General features: G+C 29.4%; 3 protein-coding genes across 6 annotated transcripts; all 3 read right to left on the reverse strand.

Moving 5' to 3' along the window:
- Positions 1-1,468: 1,468 nt before the first annotated feature.
- Positions 1,469-2,617, reverse strand: LOC128195415 (uncharacterized). The gene is made up of 2 exons (XM_052872824.1): positions 2,385-2,617; positions 1,469-1,682 (listed from the first exon to the last, which is right to left on the reverse strand). Exons 1-2 carry the CDS (start codon positions 2,615-2,617, stop codon positions 1,469-1,471), a joined length of 447 nt encoding a protein of 148 aa, XP_052728784.1.
- Positions 2,618-4,040: 1,423 nt separating this feature from the next.
- LOC108323815 (small GTPase LIP1) lies at positions 4,041-8,933 on the reverse strand. 4 transcript variants are annotated; one of them, XM_052870037.1, is made up of 8 exons: positions 8,460-8,926; positions 6,750-6,841; positions 6,514-6,655; positions 5,727-6,031; positions 4,937-4,990; positions 4,727-4,854; positions 4,540-4,564; positions 4,306-4,445 (listed from the first exon to the last, which is right to left on the reverse strand). In XM_052870037.1, the coding sequence occupies exons 1-7, from the start codon at positions 8,548-8,550 to the stop codon at positions 4,561-4,563; spliced, it is 816 nt and encodes a 271-aa protein (XP_052725997.1). In that variant the 5' UTR covers positions 8,551-8,926; the 3' UTR covers positions 4,306-4,445; positions 4,540-4,560. The 4 variants fall into 4 exon arrangements, 3 of the variants coding, with proteins under 3 accessions (XP_017412067.1, XP_052725993.1, XP_052725997.1); XM_017556578.2 differs by lacking the exon at positions 4,540-4,564 and having other exon boundaries at positions 4,041-4,445; positions 8,460-8,933; XM_052870033.1 differs by lacking the exon at positions 4,540-4,564 and having other exon boundaries at positions 4,303-4,479.
- A 5,185-nt stretch (positions 8,934-14,118) lies between these two features.
- Positions 14,119-15,325, reverse strand: LOC108338374 (probable WRKY transcription factor 50). Its single transcript, XM_017575218.2, has 3 exons — positions 15,041-15,325; positions 14,791-14,937; positions 14,119-14,571 (listed from the first exon to the last, which is right to left on the reverse strand). Exons 1-3 carry the CDS (start codon positions 15,271-15,273, stop codon positions 14,391-14,393), a joined length of 561 nt encoding a protein of 186 aa, XP_017430707.1. The 5' UTR covers positions 15,274-15,325; the 3' UTR covers positions 14,119-14,390.
- Positions 15,326-17,642: the final 2,317 nt, after the last annotated feature.

Below are 17,642 nucleotides of genomic sequence, written 5' to 3' on the forward strand. Positions count from 1 at the left end.
AGGTTAAAACAATTTATTTTCCTTTGAAAAGATGGTGTTGAAGCAATAATACCTCACTCAAACGATCACCACTTTTATGAAATATTTACTTTGTTCTTGATTTTTATTTGAAATTAAATGAGTTGCGTTGATATTTTTTATGATATTTAATGAATCATGAAGAATTAAAATAAATTTTATTAAAAATATAGGTGGACAATTTAATGTTAAGATCATATGCCAACAATTTATCTGAATTGACTCTAATCATATATAAACGGAGGTATTAAGCCAATATGAGGTTTTGCTAATTATATAAGTTTGAGATATGCATCGAATTTTGAATTTTGTGAGAATTTTTCCAAAGTTAATATATGGAGATCTAGATTGTTGATGGGATAATAAGGATATGTCACCCTATAGCTAGACATATTCATATAAATCAAATACATGTTCATTCATCTCTAGTGCTTGTAGTCACTATAGTCTTCTAGATTAATGTTGTTGATAAAGTATTTTAACTAATTATTTATTGTTGTACATAAATTGATTTTAATTAGCTTATCGTGTTATATATGTTATATTTTTAACTATTATAAGTATTTTAACAGTCGGGTGGATATTCTTACAAAAATAAGAATATCAAAAAAATGTGTTAGTGGTTCATATTACTTTTTCTTATGTTTTGAAAAATTCTTTTATTATTTGAATGTAATATATTTAAAAAATTTCGCAAGTATTGTAGAGATTAAATTACAATCTTTGTAAATCTTTTTCTTCTTTTTTTTTTCTGAAGATGTTAAAAAAAAGTCTTACCTAACTTTTTTTATATATATTTTGAATTTTCGAAATTAATAATTTTAATAATAAAATTCATAAAAATGTAGAAGTTCAATGATAAAATATATAATTTAAAATATAATACATATTTTACTTTAGACTAAAAATTATCTCACACTAATCATGTTAAATGGTGAAGATTGACAATAGCTAAAAGATTTAAAATTTTATATGATAAAATTAATAAATATAATAAAATTAAAAGTTTAAAAGTTCAGTGATAACTAATAATTTCCCTTTATATAACTTACACTTTTGTTATTTGATCTATTTTTAATTTAAATGGATTACATTGAATATTATATATAATTTGTAATATAATATACTTGTAATAGTGTCTTTTATTATATTTAAATGTTAAAAATTCATAATCTTGTTTATGATATACGATAAATACATACAAAAAATAGCCCAAAAAGAAAAAATAAATGATATAACTTCATATCATCTATTGTTCCATTCAGCATTTGACATGTTTTGCAATTAGTTTTTCTTTTTCTTTTCTCATTAAACCAAAATTGGGAATAGTGCAAACAAAGAACACATAGATAAAGATGTTACCATAAGTAAATTGTTTTTCACAAAGAGATTTTTGTTATCTCCTAAACAAATACAATTTCAACCCAAAAAAGAAAAAGAAAAAAAAAGATTAAAGTTCTGCTTTAGATTCATTTTCAGAGTCATGAGTTGTCTTCTTATTTTCTGTTGTTGTCTTACGAACTGCTGTTTCAACTGCTTTACCCGTTGATTTAGCACTTTCCTCAAATGTTTCTTTGCTTTTGTCTATACTCTTCTTAAATGCTTCTTTAAGAGTTTCTTTGGGGTCTTCTCCTACTCCTACCCTTCCCCCACCACTCCTGAAACTGAGAACAAACATGGCATTACTACAATATGAAAACAAAATTATAACTTTTTTTTTCTGTTTTGATCTCTAAAAGTTTTACTTAATCTATATACTCAATAAAACTGTGTTTTTTTCATTCTCTTATTTCTGGTAATCAAGAATGTATATGTAAAAAGACAATAGGTTAAATAAATATTTTTTTCTTTAAACTATATTATGAAAACATGTATTTGCTTCAAAATTAAGTCATAAAACATTTAGTCCAGCAAGTTATAAAAGTAAAGATTAAATTTATTTTTTATTTTTTGAATTATTATGAAAATTTGTGTTTAATCATAAATTAAATATAAGAAATTTAATCCCTATACAGGAAAGTTACTATGAAATTCTATATATGAAAAACATGTCATATGTTGTTTGTTGAAAAACAAATATTTTCTATTAATTTTTACAAAGTATAGGAAAAATATTTTATAATTTAGTTTCCAGATAAAATATAGTTTATCATTATGTGTAAAGTATTTCTTATATATATATATATATACTATAATATAATTTTTATATGTTTGGTTTGAGACTATGCTTCACATTATTTTCATATAAAGTGTTGGATCAGAATTATAATAATTTAGGAATGAAAAAGATATCCAATAAAAAAAAATATAAGTAATAAATCCTAGTAAAAAAAGTTTGTAAAAGTAAGAACATACTATTAACTTACTCCAAACTTGGTGGAGAAAACTGCATTTGCAGATCTTTTATGACAGTTTTGATTTTGTCCCAGGAGCTTTTGTGGGACTTTCTGAGCAGAGACACAGTATCCATGAGTACCTTGGAAAATAGTGGTTTTTGAGCATCATTTTGGACGCCAACTTCGTCAAGTGTTGCAGGTTGAAACTGAAAGAGGACGCAGAAAAGAAGAAAGAGTAGAATGGTTATGCTGAAATTAACCATGCTAATGGAGCAGTAACAGATTGTTGTAGAAAGGTTAGAGAAGAATGAAAGGTATATTTGGTAGTTTGAAGCTTGAGATCTCTCTATGTTGAACGTGTTCTGTTCTACTACGTGGGGTTTCTATCTTGCATGTAGCAACTGCTCCACGTTCATACTTGAATATTTCAAAATTCAAACATTATTAATATAAGACAAATTCAAAATCTAAAATTTGTGGACAAGTTTATTCATGACTGTTCAATGTTTTGACACCTAATCATTTTTGTCTTAGAAATATCCGGGCAAGGGTTTTGCTTCATCAAACAATTGAAATTGGAATATATTATAAATAGTATGTATAATTTAATAAAAGTTTACTTATAACTAGTTCAATTTTAATATAATATCAATAAAAAATTCGGATACATAACTAATTGAAAATTATTTTAATCAAATGGCAATGTAAAATTACAGTTTCATTAAATTGTTTTGTTTACTGAAATCCCATTGCAAAGTTACCATAGAGGATTTCATCTAAACCTTTTTCTTGGTAGGATTTTAGAAAAATTAGGCTAAATGTTTCCCCATGCAAAAGATTTTGTTAATTTTAATTTTATTATAATGGTAAAAAATGTTGTCTGATCTTTATAAAAATTGACTCTTTAACTACTTATGTGGATGATTTGACGCAGATAATTAAAGTTAATTGACAATTATTTAATTCACATATTTAGTTGATTTTGAGAATTTTTACTTTTAGTGCAGATCTTATGTAATGTTTTATTTTTAGTTCACAAATCTTATATAATGTTTTATTTTTAGTATGCTAGTTAATTTTTATTAGTCTTATTAAATCACATCTTGATTTATCTATAATTTTGACGTACTTTTTGAATTATCGTAATTAAGTGATGATGTGAATTAGATTAGATAATATTTTATTATATTTAGTGACAACTAATTTTTAACAAGTTTTATCTTCTGAAATGAAAATTATTTGGTAAAATTCTTCATTAAAGAAAAAATAACGACCAAAACCACAAAAAGAATTAATTCTGAGGACAAATTTATTAAATTCATTTATTTTTATTAGTCTTTCTTATTTGCATTTTTTAAAATAATAAAAGTCAGGAAGAAAGGATATCATTCCATGGACCATATTCTTTTAACTAACTTTTAAATTTAAGCTTCTGATATAAAATATTATCAAATTCCATAAACTGACAAAAAATTACGATTAATCTAGACTGATCAAAATTTAGCAATGTACTAAAACCTAATATAATAATTTTTTCTTGAAAAGTATTCAGCTTGACTTTACCCTCACTCACTGCATTTTATAAGAAGAAAAGACAACTTACAGGATAAGATCATTCAACGGTTATGTGGAAGTGGAACACGTGGAATTTAGAGTGGTATTTTACCAATAATAATAGTGTTGATATAAAAGAATGGAGCATATATCATTTAAATTCTCCCCAAACATTGAACAATTAGCTCTTCTGTCGACTGAGAAAGCCTCTTGAAAACGAATGAATCAATTAAGAAGTTACAATGGGAACAAAGAATTTAAACATGTAATAACTTCGTTCCATGCAAGAATACATCCATGTATTAGCAATGACTAATTACCAAAAATACACAAATAAATCTTCAGACATTAATATCTGACCGCTTTGTTCTGGCCACAGCACTGATTTCTGAGATGCCTGACAAGGAATACCTAGGGAAACTATAGTTTTCCGACACCGAAACTGGCTGTTGAGGATAGAGTGTGGGTGGCGGTGTTAGATTGCGTTGTGCTGGAAGTGGGGGAAGCGTGTTGTATTTGTAAGAATCACCGCTTAGACTGCAATCAAGCAATGAACTTCGTAAGGAGTGGCCTAGACAAGCAAGGAAATGGGCAAACACACGTGAATTATATAATTCCATCACCAAACTACCTAGGATCTGTGCATAATCTTTCAACTACCATTGAACACAATGATCCGGAAATTTTCACCCCAAGGAGGCAAACCCAAAATTGCATTATTAGTCGTCTTTCCATGAATGAAAAATATGATCAAGAAGACATCTTCCAGCCAAAACTACGGCGGTCATGGTGGTGATGATAAAAGCACATCAGCATACCTTCTTCTATTGTAGGACAGATCATCTTCTGTGAAATTTTCATCTATACGCTGAGCTGGTCTCTGAACAGAAGGAACGGACCATGCTGGTGAAGGTATTTCATCTGAGAAATATCTTCTCCTGATCAACTGAAAGGAAATGTACCAGAAAACTCAGATGGCAACCCATAAATTATAATTTTTAGAGACAGAGATCAAAGACCGTACTCACCATGCGGAAAAATTTCACCACAGCCTCTTTGTCATACCTTGCTTCTTTTGCAGCCTGCAGACATCCAACATAAAAATCACAACCATTACAAGAAGAATGAATTCGATAGCAACTATTCAACAGAATGCAAAATCTGGGCATGTCTTTGCATCAATTGTTAAAAGATATGATTTGGTACTTCAAAGGAACAACAAGTATTGCGATTTAGAATATCAACATGAGAAATAAAGATTCTCAGAAAACATAGCATCTCCAGTCTAACATTTTCCTAACACAGCACAGTGGGCAATGCCTGATCTAAATTCATTATTGTTAGTGAGTGGCTCAAAAAAATATACATGGATAACCTTTAAGATTAGTTAAAAAGATAAAATGTTTAATGTTTAGCCTCTCAATTTGAAAATGGATGAAAACAGAAAAAACCTATTTTTAATCCAGATGGTGGTACCAAAGTGAAATGTGATATTGTCACTCAATTAGCTAAATGAAAATACTCCTCCATCCATATGCAGTACTATTGTCACGAAAAGTAAGTGTAAATTATTCATGCTTAAAACAAATTTAATATGTTCGAAAAACAGCAGTAGTTTAAAATATAAAACAACTAAAATTTTAAATTGCTACTTGCTAGTAGTTGAAATTCCCTGTAATTAGCATTAACATCAGATTTATTCAAATCTACCCGAATACAACATACTAATTAACATGAGGGTAGCATACTATCTCAAACATTGAAAGTGGAGGAAAACCAACTTGTAAAACTGACAAATTATTTAGTTGAGACACCTACAGCAACAAGGCCCCCACTACCAGGAAAGCTCTCAGTCAAAGGAAGCTCCTCGCTGGAAGGAAGCAAACCCTGCTTCTCAACCCATTGGCGTGCAACATCAACAAGATTCCCACTGCTTCCTCTTGTACCCTCTTGTGCAGCAATATCAGCTTTGTTACCAATAACAATAAATGGAACAGGAAGGCCACCGGGACCACCAGATCCCAAAGGAGCTGAAAATGTCCCAGTTGCAGCAATCTCAGCTGCCCACTTCTGCAAGCTAGTCTTTGTTCTTCTCTGTGAGAGATCGTGAACAAAAATTACACCTGCAAATGAAGTCCAAACAAGGTTTCAAAGTCTAAAATATCAGACAGCCAAGTTTCAAATATTCACTAACTGCTACTAAATTTATTTGTCAAGAGTTCCAGAATATGCTATTAAGGGCTAATGCAATTATCAGGATATTGGTAATTAGGGTATTTTGCAAATAAATGAAGTTTAGACTCTAGATAGACAGCTAAATCTGTAGGATTTCTTCTAGCAGATTTAGAACATTATTGCAAAATGTTCCATATCAAAATTCTATTATTTTCAGAATGCAAGGCTTGAAAAAGAGAAGTCAATGATACATAATGACTGAAATAAACACGGAAATCCTCTTCCTTATTTCCTTAACCCCTTGATAAAAAATATTGATCCATCATTTTGTAGATTGCCACATAATTAGATTGCATCTATACAACTACCTCTGCAATGTAAGCAAGTATATGTTTTAGAAAACTAAAATAATGGGATTTATTTTACTCACCATTAACCTGTGAGTAAAAAAGGGACCGACAATCTTTGTACCGTTCATGTCCTGAGACATCCCACAGTTCAACAAAGAAATCTCTCTCAGAATCACCTTTTAGGCTACTAGAAGAGCTTCCTGAATTTCCATAAGTAGTATGCTGGAAAAAGAAACAGAAATTTGGTAAAGACTTTACTTTGTGTACATAAGTAATGTATTACTCATGTAATCATAGAAGAATCTGGGGTAATTACTTTCACATCAACTGCACAACCAATTGTTTGAGGAGGGCGAGCAATTGGAGAACCTTTTATAATCAAGTTCACTAACGAAGTTTTCCCAACACCTGCAAGGAGGATGAGAAAATATGACAAACGCGCAACTATGATATCTATGAAAAATGTACTCGGACTGAATCATATCAAGGGTGACTGGTACAAGTAATCAGAAGCTCAGACAATTCTAACTTTTTACTCATCATTTACCTAAGGTTAACTAATGCACATTCAGGCTCATGATGTTTAGAGATAAGAAGTACCACCAATTGTGTCCAAAGACTGGCAACTAATGGGCCTCTGTGGTTTAAGGAAATGTTTTCTACTTCTGTTCTATATTTTTCTTGAACTAACAATTACAAAGCATAGCCTGGTTTCATTTTGTATCCTTCCATACTAGAAATGGCGAAAATAACATTTAGTATAAGGTGAAAACAAGAAACAAAGTGAAAAGAGTAAACATTTGATAATTATTATTAAAAACATAATATAGAAACTGAAAACATTTCATCAAACAAAGTGGGCCCTAAAGAGAGATTTTGATGTGCTTGACGTTGTAATATTGACTGATGCAAACAATATTGTTTCCAAAAAGCTTAAGAAAGGCATCATATGCTAGGATATCTTTCAGCAGTATCACCATTAAGAAAGTCTATGTTAGGCTTGCTAGGGATGGGAATTAGGCATAACTACCTAACTGATCTAGTTACAGGAAGAGGGAATTGAATAATAGAATAATGAGGAGAAGGCAGGGAGAGAGGGCACATTTTGGTGAAGTTGATTAAAAGGGGAAAATCAGGACTCTCCTTCCGATTGATTTCCACCCGTCAATGTAATCTTCTCCTTCAATAAAAATTTCAATTCCTACCTCTAGATTCTGAATCTGAACCAGATCTTACAGAATACTAAAGCAAGAATTATTTCCTCAACCTATTAAGCAATATTAGATTATTATTTCTGACTAGATGGGACTTCCAACAATTTCCCTCTGCCCAGAGTTGACTTATACAAAATGATTTTTATTTCCTCAACCACAATCTTCCAAGTTGACTCTCTTACATTAAGAACCCAGATCTCTTAAAGCAAGCGTACTTGAATGGATTCTCTAAACCACATACCAAAACGAAATATTAATCATCCAACCCATTTCAAATTGAACATCTACAACCTTGCAGCATCAAGGTATTCAGTGTCTCCATGACCACAATTGCAATTACAAAATCAAAGATCCAACGAAACAAGAACCCACAGCCACAACTTAAAACCTTGACAGCTAAAATCATTAACATAACTAATCAAGTTCCCATTGAGTGTTACAAGAACTATACCACCGCCATCATGATCACATTTCTCCCTCCCCTGATTCAATGTTTCCAACAGAAATATCAAAAATCCAAACGGATCCTAACAGTGCACCCTCCCACACTCAATCAACTTGCCTTATGCGCACACTACACAATCACAAAACTCCCCATCATAATTTATTTTTCCAAAAAAACGGCACTTATCCTAAAACCTTAAATTTCAGTGCAATAATCAGATTACCACATACAATTGTAAACGAAATAATAAAAAAACAGTGGACACGGCCTAGTAGTGTACTTTAGAGTATAAACAAGTTTTATTCTACAAAATTAGAAGGAAACAAAATTGGTAACAGAAAAGGGTGGATTTTAAGGAAAGACGAACCTGAATCACCAACAACCAGCACTCTGACCTGGCCACATAGGACCCCACCGTTCAACTCTGTGTTCTCCCTCTCACGGTCCCTCCAGAACATGATTCCCTCTTCACCAACGATAATCTCAAAACACGCCTTCACCACCACACGCACGTGAGCTCATCAAGTTCCAAAACCCATGTCACATGACAATCACGCCGGGATCGGAGCGAGAAGTTGACGCTCCGGCGTCGCGCATCTCGCGAGAAAACGAAATGGAAAGCGCGAAACGCGAATCGACGACAGATCTGAGGAGTTTGGGATGCGGTGAATGGGAAAGGGATTAGGGCGAAGATGATGGATTTGTGGTGCGTATCTGTGTTGTGCAGTATCTTCAAAATGGCTTTGTTTTTTGACGCGATGGTGGCGGAAAGTTGAAAGAGATGAACAATTCATCGTAATCATACCATCTCGCTACTCATTCGTGTAAACCACGCGATGCAAGAGCACGTCATCTCCGTAGTTAAAATGTTTTGTACTTTAAACCCATCAAAAAAATTGATTAAACTGCTATTTCTTTTTTAATTTATAAACTTTAGGAAAAGTTAATGATGTACTCGATCTAATTGTTATATGATGAAAGTAATGCTAAACTTAGTTTATTAAGCAAGTATTGAGTTTTGTGCATAAGAAAATTGTGAATAAGAAAAAACCTTTATTAAGGATGATCTAGGTTAGTTATGAATATTAATTATCAATATAATCAAATGGAATTAAACTATGATTTTTTTTAATAAAATAATTATGGAGACAAATGTTATTTGGGGATGGCAACAAAATATTATCCTAAATATATATGTATATAGACTCTATAATACATGTCAAAAGATTACTTTCAATGATTACAAAAAAATATCTATATCATGATACTTGTAAAAATGTTAAAGTTATTATTATTAGCTTTTCTCTTAACATAAGTTAATCAAATGTTAGTAAATTTAAAAAATGTTCTAAATCGTTTTTTATGTTTCAAAAATCTTTCACTAATTAAAAAGAATAAAGGTTAATAATAATAATATATTTGTATATATATATTTTAATTAATTTTTTCCATGTATATTATTTTAATTGCAGATAGCTAACTATAATTGTTTTTTTTACAAAATTTAAAGAATAAAATAATAAAATGAAATATACGTAAGAGCTTAGAAAATAAAATATTAGAAATGAAATGTATTTTAAATAATGGAACTTGTTTATTTTAATATTAAAAGTTTAATCATATAAATAGAATTTTAATTAATGAGTTTCATTATGTAAAATAACGTTATCTTTATAAAATCTTTCTACGCTCTCTCTAAATCTTTTTATTCGTAGTTCATCAATTTGAAGATAAAAGAATGTTTGAGTGATCACTAGGGTGAGGTCTTCAAGATTATCAGATAAGTTATTGCAAAAGAGTAATTTAGTTTATGTTCTTTTCTTTAGTTTGTGTGCATTTCTATACATGTGAGTTGTGACCTCTTGCATGTGTCAGTTGAGTTTTGTATAGTACTCTTTGCTAATTAGTGGTACTAATGGTGTGTTCTGATAATGTTTTTTTAGTTTGTAGAAGCAGGTAGAATTCCTCAAGGTAAGGGAGTTGTTCTAGGTTCCTTAGAGTAATTTGAGCTTCTAACAGGTAAGATAAGCTAACCACCACATTTTGAAGTCATTGATACGTTTATAATATGTGATGCATGTTGAGTTTGATCTAAATGTGTAATTGGTATGGAAATTCTGTTTGGATAGCTTGTTGAGTGTAACTGGTTTTTAGTTTTATGAAATTGATGAAAATTTTGTTTGGAAAAAAAAATGGGTTAAAATTGTGTGCTAAAGTTTGTTTGTTCAATATGATTGTGTGTTGTTGAATTGATTCATTTGGTGTTGAGTTGATAAACTAAGTCTATGATAATTTGAGCAAATTGATATTCAATCGAACATTGAAACATATTTTGGACTAATCATTGAGTTAGGAATATCAATTTGGTCATTTGAATATAACTTTAGTTCATCATATCAAAGTTGTGTTGTTGCAGCTTTCTGGTATAGCGCTCGACACCATTTTTCCCCATTGAGCAGCCAAAATGCGAATAGTTTGGCACTAAGCGATGACATGATATCGTTGAGCGTTAGTGACCACTATACGTTTGAGGCTATTTTCACTCTTTTCGTTGATCAACGAGTAGGGATCGTTGAGCGAGAGCTTTGGCACTGAGTGTTCTCTCTTGCAAGAGCTTTTGTGTTGAGCCTCAATCTGAGTGCTAGTGTGTTGTTATGTGATTTTTTCATCTTTACTTATTTGAAGTGATTTTCTATGAATGTCATGTATGCTTAATGTGAAATGTATGACTCCTTATGATTTGTATGTATGAAAGTACTAAGTATATTGTGAAAGAAATTTCAATGAGAAGTTTCTTGTGTGGTTTCAAGTTGTGTATGCATTGATGTAAGGATTTTGTAGTGGGGTTATCTTGACACTCTAATAACTATCCAATTTCAAGTAGAGAAGGGTAGGATATGTGGTGAGAGGAGCATGAAGTCCTAGTTTAGGAGCTTTACCTAGGCCTAAGTCGCTAGCGGATGAACCTTGTGTGTGGCAAGGTAAACCTCATTAACAATGACTCTACAGAACATTAGAGGCCACCACAAGTACATAACCTGATAGGGTTTGACATCCATACATGTATCTGGATGATCAAGTCTAGAGTTGATGATTATATGTTTTAGGATTGTTTGATATACTTGTGCTTAAGTGTTAATATTCATAATGTCGTTGTATTTATGTTTCTTTGATAAATTAGCTTACTCTTTTGTATTTGCGGTATGTTTGTTTGTTTTTTTATTTGTCATGATCACCTCAATGATGTGAGATATGTTTGTAAAGCAAGTATAGGATGGTGATGTTGCAAGAAGCATAAAGTAGGATTTTTGATTTATATATATATATATATATATATATATATATATATATATATATATATATATATATATCAACTTTTGTAAAACTCTAATTTTACACTTTAGTTTCAAATGTAATAAAACTTTTAGTAATACAAGATCTTGTACATATATTTTAGTGTATGTTTGGATAATTGTAATAATATATATTTTCTCTTGACGTAACTATTCTTCATATGTTATATGTGTGATGATTTTTTGGTAATTAAACATTTATTAAAATAGAATTGTAAAGATTTTTGTAGATTCAGAGAATTGTTACATCCAGTTATAAAAATGAATTATCTTTATTAATAGTTATAGACGAAAAAATTATTATTTTTCTTAGTTTACCTAAATATTTTTTTAAAAGTAAATAATTGTTAAAATCTAAACTAATTTAATCATAAGTATTATCTTATTATTAATAATAAAGTACATTGTAAAAATAATTAATACTATAAAATTAGAAAATGAAAAGTTAACTGCAAAAGATTATTTCAATAGCGCATCCTTATGTTATTCAGTATTAATAAAATGTTGGTAGTAATAAATAAAATTATTAATTCATGTCCTCCAACATGTGATATATGAAAAAAGAAAAACGAAGTCCTCTTTTTCCACCCCATTAGTCTTTTCCCACTAAACGCATTAGGTAATAAGGCCAGGTAAGCCCAAAACGTATTCAGGGAAGGCCTCTTCGACCATTGCCATTGGTACTCCCCAAATCACTATTAAACTCATTTCACTTTTAAAAAAAATATATTTTAACAGAATAATATGGAGTGTTTCCGATAATACAAAAACAGCTTATAACGTCACATGTTCAACGTTCAAGCATTGAATAACCAACGTTAAAAATGAGCTGTGACATTTTTGTAAATAAATGCAATTATTAAACGTCATTTAGAATTGTAATTCAACGTAAAAGGATATAAAACGTCGAATGACTTTCAAATTCGACATCAAAAGGTTAGTAAATTCAATAAAAATTTTGAGCGGGAGATTCAAAATTCATTCATTTTATCTTAGCGCGCTATCCTCGTTTCTTCTCAAACTTGTCTCAAACGAAGTTTGACGAGCATCACATGTAATATTTCTTTCATTTGATACAAATGCATGTTAATTAATTACTTTAGGTATGATTTTTGTTTGTTTTAACCGATTATTTTCATGCTCTTGTCCTTCATATGCGTATTTTGTTTTCTCTCTCACTGTGACTAAACTTTATTCCAACGAAAAAAGATTAGTTTTCGTTTTCATTTTCGTTTTGAAAAACTTATTTGTTGAACTTGTTTGTTGTTTTTTTTGTTGAACTTGTTTGTTGTTGGTTATTATTCTTTTGTTGTTGATACTACACTACATGTTCATAGTTCATGCTTTACAAAATACAAAAAATTGAAATTTGTTGTTCTTTTGCTTTGGATCACAATTAATTAAAAAAAAAACAAAAAAAATTGATTAACGTCGAATATTGACAAAATTCGATGTTAAGTTTAACGTCGAATATTGACAAAATTCGACGTTAAGTTTAACGTCGAATTTTTTTAATTTAATGGACATGACGTCATTCACGAATTTGTCAAAATATTCAACGTTGTACACTCCTCTCACAACATAATTAAAATAAATTTAACTGTGCATCTCATGAAATATACTCCAAATGAACATGTTTTCATCATTATTTAACAAAATTTTGCTAAAGTACTTGTCAAAATATTACCCAAAGAATTTGAATTTTTTATCATTATACTAAAAACTAATAAATCCATTTATAGTAAATGACAAAGAATTTGGATTTTTTAAATTTTACATAAACTTCTCCATTCTTTAAACTCATTGTATATCGTCACAATTTTGATTACATAGTAAAACTATTATAGTAATAAAAATATATAAAAAATGAAAGTATAGTTTGAAAAATATAAGATTGTAATTTGTAACCAACAAGAAGTTTCTCTCATGTTGTGTCAAAGTCAAGCCAGCCAACTTGAAATTACAAAAATGCCAGCACCATTAACTTGAATGGCTATGCACTTGTGAACCATCGCATCATATGCACTTGTCAACTATACCTTAAACAATTCTTAATTTATTTAGGCGTAACAAAATAAAGTATGAACTTTGATTCATACTTTTCCCAGTACTTTCTTCTTTCCTTATTTAAAGTTAATATGTTATGAAATTTATTTTTCCCTATGTTATAAACTTTGAGTGCTATATTTATAGACTTCATCTAATCTAATAAACTCTTATGAGAGGATAATTTTTTATACATTTTATTAAGTATTAGTTATTCTTTATCCCAATTTATACACGAATTTACAAAAAGTTATTGATACTTTGTACTTAAATCTTAAGGCCGACTTACTAAGTAAGCCTATTCAATAAGTCATTTACAAAACCTAATAGAAACTAATGTCTAAAGAGATTCTAATTATTAAGATTTAATGAAAACAAATGTAAAGGATAATACACAAAATTAAATCCAAATTATATAAAAATAAATTAAGAATCTAAAATATTTTAAATTTGTTGTTGACTCCTTCGTACTATTATCACCTATTAAACCAACATAAAACTAAATGAAAGAAAATACTTTTAACTAGTTGAATATTTTAAATTTGTTGTTGACTCCTTCGTACTATTATCAACATTAAACCAACATTTTTTTAAATAAGAAAAAACTTTGTTATGAAACAGAGTTCAAGAGATACTAATCCTATCACAAGATATATACTTGCATTTATAAATTTGAACAAAGTTACATATGTTGGTTTTGAAATTAAGTGAGAAATGAAACTCCTATGAAACGAAGTGCAAAAAAAGTTATAGAATTGATAAAAAGGTTCCATGATCTGAGTACAGACTCTCTTCAATCTATTACATAATGAAAAAAACTATGATTGATTAAACCTTGGTATGATACACAGCTCCTTCCCCTGCATGAAGGGATCTTGAAAACCTCTTCTTAGTTGGTGTCATTTGGAAGATGTAGAATGATCAGAATGTAGAAAAGAGATAGGGCTGTAGTATGTGGAAAAAGGGCTCTCATGATTGTGTACACCTTCATACGTTGTTATCACATAGCTGGAATCCTCTCTGTCCCTTTCCACCCTTTTCTTCACTAGGCATCCTCCACTTGAACATTTGTAATAGTTCCTACCATCATTAATCAAATCACCCACTTAGCACAAAAACCTCACAATGTCAAGTCTTAGTATAATATTTTTAGCTCTACCATGTACAATTCTTTAGCTTCGTTATTAGGCACTATACTGTTTCATAGCCTAGGTCAAATTAATGTTCATTTTATCTTAATTTTGTTATCTTGTACTAGGTTTTTTGTCTCTGTTAATCAACACCTTCGTAGGTTTTTACCTTAAATTTGGACTGCTCTTCACGGACTTCTTACCATACTTCCTCCACTTGTATCCATCATCCATGATCTCAAGCTCTGATTTTGTTCTGAATGCCACTCTTGGACCCAACCTTGCTTTGCTTCCACCATTCGCGTTCTTGCACTTTCTGCATAAAATCATTCACCACTAAAACTGTCATGTTATGTAAAAAGTATAATTTCTGTTTACTTGAAAGTATGAGAATGAAAGAGAGAGAAAAAGACACTTGCATGTTGATGTTGCTGTTCTTAGAGGTTGCACCAGTGGTGAATCCGTGAGTGGTGTCACAGGTTGGTTTTTCCGACGACTCAGTGCTTTGAGATGATAGAGAGTCTCCGTGATGATGATGAAGGAAATCATCGAGAAGGAGGAAATCAGAGAGTGCGATCTCAGGGGATGATGGAGACATGTTATGGAGATGAGTATGAGAAGGGTCTGGGTTTCCAAAGTAGAAGAAATCCATTGCTATAGATGAATGTGTAGTAGTAGTAGTAGTTGAATGCAGGGAATGAGCATTTTATAAGAGTGAGAGTTAAAGTAGAGAATGGTTTTTATATGATTAAAAAATGATATCTAGAAGGATGATAATCATAGTTTTCCATTTCCATGTTATGGTTTTCCAGGAACCACCTTTCTATACTCTTTCCTAGATGATGCAATGAAGCTTCCTCTATCATCCATGTACACCAATCTCATGTCATTCCATGACGTCACTGTCAAAAAGCCACTATGTTGTTTAATTCTTTTATTTAGTATTCAGCTCTTATCTCTTTAATTCATCCAAATAATAATAATAATATAAATGGATTTTACCCTAATTATTAATTAATTAATTAATTAATTTTCACTTTGGTCGTGAGGTTTCATTGTCTCATCATTAAATCCAACGTAATTGGCTGGTTAGGTTAACCACGACAGCATGTATAGAAAGTTGTGGGCTTGTGGCGGCCGGAGAAAGATCCTTTCACTGAAAACAACAAAACTGATGATCTTAGATTAATTAACAGAAAAGAAACTACATTTGTATCAACCAAATTATGCTTAGTTCATGATATCGGATGCTTTTAGGTTTAAATGCTTTCAATACAATCAATTAAAGACTTAATTAAATTTTCACTACTTTATAAATTTAAATATTTAATTTTATATAGTATTTTGTTATTTTTTCAAATAAATTATGAAATTATTATTTTTCTCTTTTCGTTTCTAACTTACTAAATAATTCATTTTCTCGTTTCTTAGTCTTTTCAAACTCCTTCATCTCAGTTTCTAAAAACGAGTTAGAAGAAACTAAAAATAACAAATATTAATTGATTGATGAATTAGAAATAAAAGTAAATAAATAAAGTAACAACCACATCGTCTCGTCTCGTGGACAATAAAACTCAAATGATAGAGCATTTAAATGAAGACAAAAAATATTTTGAGCATTTAATAAAAGAAAACAAAAATTATTAAAAATTCAATTGAGAATTGTAAGATTTTTAAAAATTAATTAAACCATGAATTAGTGCATTTTTTTTATTATATTAGCATAACCTGATTCTTTAGATCTAGTTACTATTATTTCTCGATGTAAAAATATAATCTCCCACAATCCAAATTATTATATAATTGAGTTTGTAGAGACATAAATATTGGGACTTTTTCTTTAGACAGGATAGAAAAATGCAAGATTCAAATGTTATCTACCAATTTATACTTTCTTTTTTTCTCAATACTTTCATTACAATGATGAGGTAATACAGTTTCAGTTCAAAAATAAACTTTTTTTAATTAAAATCAAAATTTTTATTTCTAATGCATGAAACTTATATTAAGGATTTGGAAAATTTTTATATATTATTAAATGGTTGAAGAAGGATAATATATTTAAATTGTTATATTGATCTCAATTCTTAATCGATACAAAAGTAATAAAAATATTAGAATCAGTTAATTAGTAATGTGCCATATAATCAGCAAAGAGAATTTTTTTTATTTTTTACATAATAAAACTATAAAGAAGTATAAAACTTTAAGTCTGTTAATCTTAAAATGGCTAAATGTATTTTTATTTCACTGTTTTTGAAGGACGAAATAGGTTTAGTAATATATATATATATATATATATATATATATATATATATATATATATATATATATATATATATATATATATATATATATATATAAATTAAAACACAATCTTACATTCTTGATAAGAACTTGTGCAGTGTTTTGTTTCAAATATTCACTTGTACTTATTTTAAAATGACTATATTTGTTAAACTGAAAATATTTAGAAAATATAAATCAAATAACATATATATATATATATATATATATATATATATATATATATATATATCAACTAAGCTACATTATATATATAATGTAACTTTGTGAAGTGGTACGGCTGACATCTTATGTGATTTGTAATATTATATACAAATTTATAAAAGAATATATCTTTAATTTATTAATTATCTAATTGATATAAATTAAATAATTAAGTGGTGAGCATCGAATGGAGAGTTGCTGTATCTTTGAGACACATGCCTAAATACAAATATAAAAAATATCTCTTATCTTGTATCCATTTAATACTTAGATTTGAGTGTAATTAGTTAAAGTGATTTAAAATGAACTAGATAAAGCATATTAAATTTTGTTTTGTGATGTATTATTTGCATTTCATGATTCTCTGTATTATAATAACTATATATAGGAACATCTTAATAAGTTCTTATCTGATATGTAGAGACAATTGCATTTGCTTTATACATATGTAAACCTATAGAAGTGACTAGAGTTTTGTGCATTTTTTCTCTCTTCCTTTTATTGATTTTT

The sequence above is a fragment of the Vigna angularis genome, chromosome 1 (genome assembly GCF_016808095.1).
Source record: "Vigna angularis cultivar LongXiaoDou No.4 chromosome 1, ASM1680809v1, whole genome shotgun sequence".
Taxonomy (NCBI): domain Eukaryota; kingdom Viridiplantae; phylum Streptophyta; class Magnoliopsida; order Fabales; family Fabaceae; genus Vigna; species Vigna angularis.

What these genes read in the sequence shown, in the direction of transcription:
- LOC128195415 (XM_052872824.1), bottom strand. Translation starts at nt 2,617, where the DNA reads ATGGTTAATTTCAGCATAACCATTCTACTCTTTCTTCTTTTCTGCGTC. An exon ending in TTTTCTCCACCAAGTTTGGA is followed by an intron (nt 1,683 to 2,384) that starts GTAAGTTAATAG and finishes GTTTGTTCTCAG; the next exon opens with TTTCAGGAGTGGTGGGGGAA.
- LOC108338374 (XM_017575218.2), bottom strand. Translation starts at nt 15,273, where the DNA reads ATGGATTTCTTCTACTTTGGAAACCCAGACCCTTCTCATACTCATCTC. An exon ending in AAGAACAGCAACATCAACAT is followed by an intron (nt 14,938 to 15,040) that starts GCAAGTGTCTTT and finishes GATTTTATGCAG; the next exon opens with AAAGTGCAAGAACGCGAATG. An exon ending in AAGAGCAGTCCAAATTTAAG is followed by an intron (nt 14,572 to 14,790) that starts GTAAAAACCTAC and finishes TAATGATGGTAG; the next exon opens with GAACTATTACAAATGTTCAA.
- LOC108323815 (XM_017556578.2), bottom strand. Translation starts at nt 8,550, where the DNA reads ATGTTCTGGAGGGACCGTGAGAGGGAGAACACAGAGTTGAACGGTGGG. An exon ending in GCTGGTTGTTGGTGATTCAG is followed by an intron (nt 6,842 to 8,459) that starts GTTCGTCTTTCC and finishes TCCTCCTTGCAG; the next exon opens with GTGTTGGGAAAACTTCGTTA. An exon ending in TTTTTACTCACAGGTTAATG is followed by an intron (nt 6,032 to 6,513) that starts GTGAGTAAAATA and finishes CTTCATTTGCAG; the next exon opens with GTGTAATTTTTGTTCACGAT.